Source organism: Sceloporus undulatus, chromosome 6 (assembly GCF_019175285.1).
Source record: "Sceloporus undulatus isolate JIND9_A2432 ecotype Alabama chromosome 6, SceUnd_v1.1, whole genome shotgun sequence".
Lineage (NCBI taxonomy): Eukaryota > Metazoa > Chordata > Lepidosauria > Squamata > Phrynosomatidae > Sceloporus > Sceloporus undulatus.
The window spans coordinates 136,420,302-136,428,527 of record NC_056527.1 but is presented as its reverse complement, the minus strand read 5'-3'; the positions used below and the strand labels follow the sequence as shown (position 1 = coordinate 136,428,527).

At 41.5% G+C, this 8,226-nt stretch overlaps 1 protein-coding gene across 2 annotated transcripts in view; it reads right to left on the bottom strand.

Moving 5' to 3' along the window:
* Nucleotides 1–23: 23 nt before the first annotated feature.
* Nucleotides 24–8,226, bottom strand: part of LOC121935778 (ubiquitin-associated and SH3 domain-containing protein B-like) — a 61,129-nt gene continuing 52,926 nt past the window's right edge. Inside the window, exons 5-10 of one of the 2 annotated variants that reach the window (XM_042477658.1) lie at nucleotides 7,362–7,531; nucleotides 6,410–6,618; nucleotides 5,573–5,708; nucleotides 5,317–5,437; nucleotides 3,952–4,074; nucleotides 24–2,783 (exon numbers count right to left, since the gene is read on the bottom strand). In XM_042477658.1, coding sequence (XP_042333592.1) covers nucleotides 2,752–2,783; nucleotides 3,952–4,074; nucleotides 5,317–5,437; nucleotides 5,573–5,708; nucleotides 6,410–6,618; nucleotides 7,362–7,531 — 791 coding nt within the window. In that variant the 3' untranslated portion in view covers nucleotides 24–2,751. Of the gene's footprint in view, nucleotides 4,075–5,316; nucleotides 5,438–5,572; nucleotides 5,709–6,409; nucleotides 6,619–7,361; nucleotides 7,532–8,226 lie in introns of both variants that reach the window. The other variant, XM_042477657.1, reaches the window with a different exon arrangement.

The window sequence follows — 8,226 nt, the reverse complement described above, 5'->3', positions numbered from 1 at the left end:
AATGTAGGCCATAATTTGGATTATGAAGAATGGGTCAAAGTTTGGACGAAGGGCCTAAAAAATACGACCTAACTAAAAGGAACTAAAAGAAAATGTCTACAAAATGATATACAGGTGGCACATATTCCCTAAAAAACTATCCTATATATATAAAAATACAAATCCCATTTGTTGGAAGTGCCAGGAAAAAATTGGATCGTTTTTCCATTTGTGGTGGTCATGCAAAATAGCAAAGCAGTTTTGGGTTAACATTCATATATGTTTAAATGTAGATATGAAAATCCAAATTCCTTTCAAGCCAGAGGTCTTTTTGTTAGGTATGATCTGCAATGATCTTATTAAACAAAATGGTAAATTTTTATTCTATGCTTTAACATGTGCAAGAATAATCTACGCAAAGTTTTGGAAAAATTCAAAGGCACCGTCAACAGAACAATGGCTAATCAAGATATATGAGATTTCTGAAATGGACAAATTAATAAGATCATTTGGCTGAAATGGACAAATTAACGTGTTGGATGAAAGACAAAATGGAAGATCATGTTCTCCAACATTGGGACAATTTCTATCAATTTTTATAGAATCAATGGAAAAGCATTTTATGAACTGGAAAAGTTACTTGGCAGATTTATCAACTAAGTTAGAAAAAGAGGAAAATGGAAGGTTTGGAAACTACGTCTTTTTGAAAACAATGGTCTTGTTTGATTTTCCCCCCCTTTTTTACCCTCTGTTACTCTTTAAAAAGAAACCAAGGAGAATCATGTATATATTTGACTTAGACAGTTTAAGCATGACTTGGAAAAAGAGGCTAAGAAAAAAGGTATACTCAAAGTAATGCGAACAAGTAGTTAGGCTTAGAAAATTGTAAGCAAAGGGGAATTTAATTAATTTGGTAATTGTTAATTAATATTTGTACCCATCAGTACAAATTAAGGAAGACAATAATAGGTGAATTAGAATTTTAATTAGAGAGCAAGAATAGAAATTGCATGAAATGCACGGACTTGCTGGTGTTGTAGTAAAAAAAGAATGGTATTTCATTGAAAACATTCTGCAGACCAATGACCTCAGGCCCAATCTTTGGTATCTCTAGTTCAAGGAACAAGGGCACAAATAATGCAGAAGATCTTTGCCAGAGAACTACTGCAAGTCAGAAGAGACTATACTTGCTAGATCAAGGGTATCCAGCCTTTTGTGCCCTAGGCCCTCATTCAGTCCCAGAGGAGATTGCGTGGGCTACGTTCCAGCAGAGAGCGAGGCAAAAATATAAAACAATTGTAGCCTAAAGCTTTTACAGCTAATAAGGAAAGTTTTCTTTTTCCACACTGCACACTTACAACACTTTGATTCCTCTTTAACTCCCATGGCTCCATCCTATGGAACCTGGGATTTGTAGTTTCATGAGGTGCTTAGATTTCCTTGTGAGACCGCCGCCCTCATGCCTAACCAAACTAGGGTTCCATAGGATGCAGTTGTGGCAGTTATATAGCTCTTCCACACAACAGAAATAAAGCAGCTTGACACCACTTTAACTGTGATGGTGCCATCCTGTGGAATCCTGGGATTTGTAGTTTGGTGAGAAATTCAGGGAGCTCTGGTGCCCCACCAGACTAAAAATCCCAGGATTCCGTAGGATAGTAATAGCACTTAAAACTGTACCAAACAACATTATTTCTGCAGTATGGATATACCTATCAGGCTGCCCTCTGAAAGGGGCCTAAGTCTTAAAATGAATCCCACTGTGGGAGAAAGGCAGGATATAAATCATTGAAATACATAAAAAGAAATAAAAGAGAGCATTTTCAACCCTGGGGGGGGGGGGCACTACCAGCTGAAGGTACCCTGGAGCATGGGACATGAGTACCTGGAGAAGCCTTGAGAGCCAGATTGGGATAGAAGGAGAGCTGGATTTGTGTTTCCAGACAACGATTTTTCTGTATGGATTTCATAATTAAAAACCAAAACATTACATGAAGGAGGCTTAGCTTGGAGAAGAGGCAAAGTCATCTCCAGCTTCAGTCAGCTGAAGAGCTGCCACACACAAGCTGCAGCAAATTTGTTGTTCACATGCAAAGAACACAAAATGATGCAGCCATTGCAGTTGCAGTGGTATCAAAGTACAGTACTAAATTTCTGTAGTGTGAAAGGGATGCCGGTCTCTTAGAGAGCACTTTGGGAATCATATTGTCTCACTGACTTTCCTGGTAGCTTTTGTTTTCAAAAATATGTGCTCAGATCAGTTTGTCGCAGCAGCGGCAGTGAGATGGATTTGCAGCCAAATGTTTTTTCACTGCTGAACCCACAGTATGTGCAAATGGAGATCACAGTTGAAGTCACTGCCTCCAAACCCATCATGACAACTGCTGCGTCTGGTCTTGCACAAATGGCATTGCAGAAGGGCGGCAATGCCACCAGCCGAGCCCTGGAAGCCAAAATGGTTGATGCAGATTTTATGCAAATCATAGCACACGCTGACACTTAAATCAATTCATCACACAGACACCCAGCAATCTAAGGCCTGCCATCTATTTCCTACAGTGGCTGCTGTTACTAAATAAGTCAGGCATTTTGCAAGAAAGCATACTACATTTTTAATGGACTTGATTTTTCCATCTCACCATCCCCATCCTTGAAAATTTGGGCCAGAGCCAGTACAAAAAATCTGTGCCTTACCGGCTGATCGCTGACAGCAGAGGAAGATCACAGTTTGAAGTGTGTAGGAGGGAGGCAGGAAGGAATGGTTATATATTTTTAATTCCTCCAGCTTAGATTAAAATCTGAGCCTGAAACGAAGAAGAACTCAGAGGGTGTAATGTTCTGTTCGAATTGTAAGACTCAAGGATTTGGGCGTTGTAAATGTGTGAGCACCAAGCACTGGAACCTTGTGAGTCCCCCACATTTATGGTTTCAAGTCTGCAAACCCCAGTCCAAAATGGATCCTCAGGCTTGGCCTTGATGTATTTTTCAATTTGGTGGCATTTAAAGAAACCTTTTCCTCTGGTAAGAAGGTCCTTCTTTTGACTCAGAGGGGGGCAATGCCGGAGGGTCATTTTTGCTGGACTTTGGCAGGCCAAGGGACAACTACCGCAATGCCACTGGCTCCCAGAAATCTCTAAGGGCAAAACTAACCATATAAATAGATCAGAAATTGGAAATGACTAGTTTCCTGGAGTTTTTCTAGTCATTTCCAATTTTGGGTTTTTTTTAAGAAAGTCTCTTTCAGTCCTAAAAAAGCCTGCCTTACGTAACTTTAAATAGGCTTGTCCCCTCATAGGCTTACAGGAGGGCAAGTTTCCCACCAAATGTTTAAATAGCAATGGAGATATACCACAATTACCAATGCATGGGGCAAAGAAGCTCTTTCTATGGCCCCTAGTTGCCCTTTTCTCCTTCTCCTGTCTAGCTGGAATTATTTTTAGCAGCACCAGCACTAGGAGGATAGTGAGAAAAGGCTGGAAAAACCCTTTCAGGGCCAGGTTGCAGCTCCATATCTGTAGTGAATAATGCAATACAATAATATGTGGAATGCTTGCAGACCCCTTTTAAGGCTGAGAAGGGAAGTGTGTAGGGGTGTCTACACACTTTTCCCATCTCTGCTTTATACCAGAAGCCACTGAGCTTCTAGAAGAGTTGTAACACAAAGCAAGCATTTTTTGAGGCTTGAAGTAAACAGCATGCTACTTCACTAGTTTTAGTTTTGTTTTTTAAAGTTAATGATGAGCTGTTTTTACTTGTTTCCAATTGTTGCTACCTGTTGTACGCAGAGAAATATTTGCAGAAATCTTATTTTTGCCACTGGGCAACAGGCACCCATCCATGAAGGGAGCAAAATGAACTCAAGCGCAAGGCTTCCCAAGATGTTAAGTGATAACTTCCGCATGTTTGACCTCCTTTGGAAAGATGATTCATGGGAGAACAAGCAGGGACCCGTCCCTGCCAAGGCAGGCTTACCAACAAGCCTTGCTTGTGTGCATCCAAACACGGTGATGGGGGCATCCTTTTCATAATCCCTGAATCCGCCACTTCTTTGAGGTAGGCTGTGAGGCATGTTCAAGTTTGTGCGCACATACCTTCCTGCCAGGAGACACACAGAGAGCAAAGTGCTGAGATTAGACAAATAACTTTTAACATGCCTTTTTTAGTACCCATAATAGTAAACTTTCTGACCTTTCTATGTTCTAGAGAGGGAGAGGATCTTGCAGCAAAGAGTTCCAGAGGGATTTCCTTTCCACGAGTCAAACTGTAATGCTGCAGCCATTATGGCCCAGGGTGCATCTACACCATAGAATTAATACAGTAATACGCTATAAATAATGCCGTTTGACACCACTTTAAATGTAGGAGCTCCATCCTATAGGATCCTGGAGTTTTCAGCTTTGCAAGGACCTTCTCTGCCAAAGACTGGTGGTGCCTCACAAGACTACAAATCCCAGGGTGCTGTAGGATGGTGCCATGGCAGTTGAAGTGGTGTCAAACTGCATTATTTCTAGAGTGCAGATGTACCCTACTGGGCTAGTCATGGAAGCTGTGGAAAGAAAAGGAACCATCTCCTTGCTTTGGCTTCCCAGTGGTGCCTGCAATGTCAACGGAGCAGAGCATCCACTCCAAGGTTTAGTCTGAATGCTAAAACATCAACCCAAGATGCTGAAAATAATAGCCAGTACTTGGATAGCTCATCTAGAGTTCAGACTAATCTCCAGAACAGTTTTAATAGCAGTTTTTAAAAACAGGTTTGAGCTGCCTGCTTCTGGACATCTTGCCAGGCCACTGACCCAACACTTGCATATATAGCAGTAGACTGTATTCATGAAGAGAATGCAAAGGATTATTTGCACCCAGATGACTATCCCAGGATGAGCCACAAATAAAGTAAGTGTACATTAAAGCACATGCTAATGTCCCTCATTCAAACCACCGAGAAACAATTCACTAATGGAAAAGGGAGGGGCAGAATCTGACCTAGACAGTTTGTCTGTTTATATTTTTATTTATTTCATTTGTATGCCGCTTTTCTCCCAGAAAGGGACCCAAGGCGGCTCACAAATCTGTTGTTCCTAAGTGCCCTTCAGTCAACTCCAGCGTAGGATAACAATATCATAGGGTGTTTTTGGTAAGGTTTATATAGAGCAGGCTTGCCAGAGCCACTTTTTAAGGCCAAGAGAGTGTGACTTGCCTCAAGTCACCCAGTGGACTTCTGTGGCTGAGCAAAGATTCAAAGCCTGGACTCCCAGAGTTCTGGGCCAGCATTTAAACCATTACACCATACTGTCTTCTCCATCTTTAAGAAGATTTAAATCAAATCCTTGGCAGACTAACCTTTGGTATCAAAACACTGCGAAAGCCAGTATTTTCCAAATACGACGTCCATCCGTTCTCCGTGGCGGCAAACAAAAAGGCATCTTTTCTGAGGCCCTGGTGGGTTGGTAATCCTTAAAGGCTGGACACAACACAAGGTAACATGTTGGTACAATTGTTAAAAAAAGCAACAACAAGCAGCCTGCCTTCACACCAGTGGCTAGCCAATGTAAGAGACCGGTATAGAAATATTCACACATGTGGATATCTGCTTTACCTGCATACTCTGACAAAAGACAGTGAGTGGTCCAGTATCTCCTGGCCCCTGATCTTCCTGTAGTCTTCGATCCATCACCCCATCAGTGAACATCAGAAGGGAAGAGGAAGAAGTGGGGTTCAGAATAGAATATGACCTGTATCACATACAAACAGATAAAGATATGGATGCTTATTTTAATTATGGATTTACACCTCACCTCTGCACATCACATTTTTACAAGGACACTTGCAATATTATTTCCTCTCCTTTCCAGTCTAATAATAAACCACAACTCAAATGGTCACCATCACTCATCAGGATAAAATATCTACTGCAGCTAATGAAATCATCCTTTTTGGAACAACACGGTGTTCAACTCTTCATTATATGTGAGAAAGGGTGACTGGTGACATCATTAGGGCTCATGCCACCCAGTGCGGTAACTCATTGTGTCACCTCCATGGACTTTCTCCAGGGTGACCAGAAAACTTCCTTTTCCAGGACATGTTCTACATTTCAACACACATGAAAGCCAAGAAATCTGCACATGATGGTATAATGGAGAAGGAAGCATGGGTCCCTGAAAGGGCCAAATTTGGTCAGAGAGAATAATGTTAGCCAGTCCTGATCTAGGTAGATATAATGACCCAAACTTAATGTGGCTACTGTGTCTGTGCTAAAATTGTGCCCAGAAGAGACAAATGGTTGCTTGGAGCACAAGAGAACAGTTCAATTTCCCCCATCAATAGGATGGCATGACATTCTCCATTGCCACATTCTAGCCTTCCGGCAAAAGAGACTAATCCACAATGAAATCTGCTGTTACCTCGGTGCCCAGGATCTAAAGCCACGTACCCATGGAATACCCAAGTGCTGCACTCATCCGCTTTGGTGATGTAATTTTCAGGTAGCAATCCCGAGCATCCCGTTGCAAAGGAAGTACCATAAATCCATCCTTCACTGGTGGTAATTTGCTCCACAGGAGACATGAAGATGAAATCCCCTGGCACAAGCTCAAGCTCATCATCATTCTGTGGCATGTATGGGTAGATCACTTGCAGGGTCTATAGGAGAAGACATAGGGGAGGAGAAAGCAAAAGTCTTCAACCACAACTGACCAACAAAGATTGCTCTGCTTCTTACCCTTAATTGTCCACAGGGCCTCAGCATTGAAATCAATTAAAATAAATTAAAACCCTACTTCAGTCAAGTAAAAAGGTTTCTCCATGGATTAAAATAATGCCTATTTCTAAGCACTGTGTGTAGAGAGATCTTGTAGCACCTTTGAGACTAACTGAAAGAAAGAAATTGGCAGGATGAGCTTTCCTAGACTTCAGTCTACTTTCTCAGATGCATTTGGCTCTATTTCTAAGCACTAATTTATTTAATTACTTATTTATTTTTAAAACTATGATGGTGTTCAGTACCATTTGAGACAGGCTGGGAATCATGGGGGGCTGCAAGTATTATGTAACTGAAGCTTCCAGCAACCCTAGTCAAAGGTGAGGAATGCTGGGAGTTGCAGTTCAGCAACATCTGAAGGGCTGCATTATTCCCATCCCAGATTTAAGAAAATGTATTCTTACTTTTCTTCCAAAATGTTACTTGTTAAAAGACTTTAAAAACAAACAAACAACCCTATCATATGTTATTTAAAATTAATCTCTAAGGGGTTGATGATGAAAATGAGATGCAATGAAACAACAGCTTAAAACGTTACACAACAAAAAAATCTGTTTGAAAAAGTGATATGTTCAAGAGTTCTGATGGCTGCCTCTCCTGCGAGAGCGTCGATCCTTGAACTTACCTCATGATTGGAAAATCTAATATCGCGGGAGAATATTGTAGCCACCCAGTCACAACCCAGCTTGACGTCTATGCTCTGAGCTAGCTTCTCGAGCGTGGGCAAGTGGCTTGCTTGGAAGTGGTAAGCCAGCGTCACATGGAGCTGCTTCTTATGGGGCTCCACATGGACATCTGCAAATTGGAAATCTGTGGTCAGTTCATTTCAAGCCATGGAATGACATCAGATCTGCCCTGCTGGCTCAGAACAAATTCCAATGTAATACTTCCAACCAGGCCCAGCTTGTTGCTTTGCATGGTTAGTAAGCAGGGCGTGAATGTAAGAAACCGTATTTACAATAAGGCCAAGAAAAAGTGACCTCTGCCTGCATTAATATCCATCCAGACCATCTTAACTGGCAACAGAAATAACATCTGAGACAAAATGTAGGCCAGTGACTCTAACATCATCATGTTTCTTCTCTTGTATCATTTTTTAAACATCTTTGCCTGACGAAGAAGCAGCCAGTGAAGCTCCAAAAGCTTGCATGGTGTATTCTGTGCTTTTTAGTTGTCCCAATAAAGATATTGCTGTTTTGTGGATTTTGGATTGTGTTGCACTTTTCACTGAGTTCATAAAAAGTCAGACCATTGAGCCATTGAAGCCAAGTAGTGGCTGTAAGGACTGTTGGTGGCACGTAAGCAGAGGAACATTAATCATGAAGAAAAGTTGAGATGGATTTTGCTGATTTATTGCTGCTCAGTCACTTTAGCAACAACAGTAACCACTGAGGAAGACCTTAGGGCTTGGAGAATAATAAGGATGGGGGATGCTATGCAAAGGGATCTTGTAGCACCTTTGAGACTATGTGAAAGAAGTTGTAGCATAA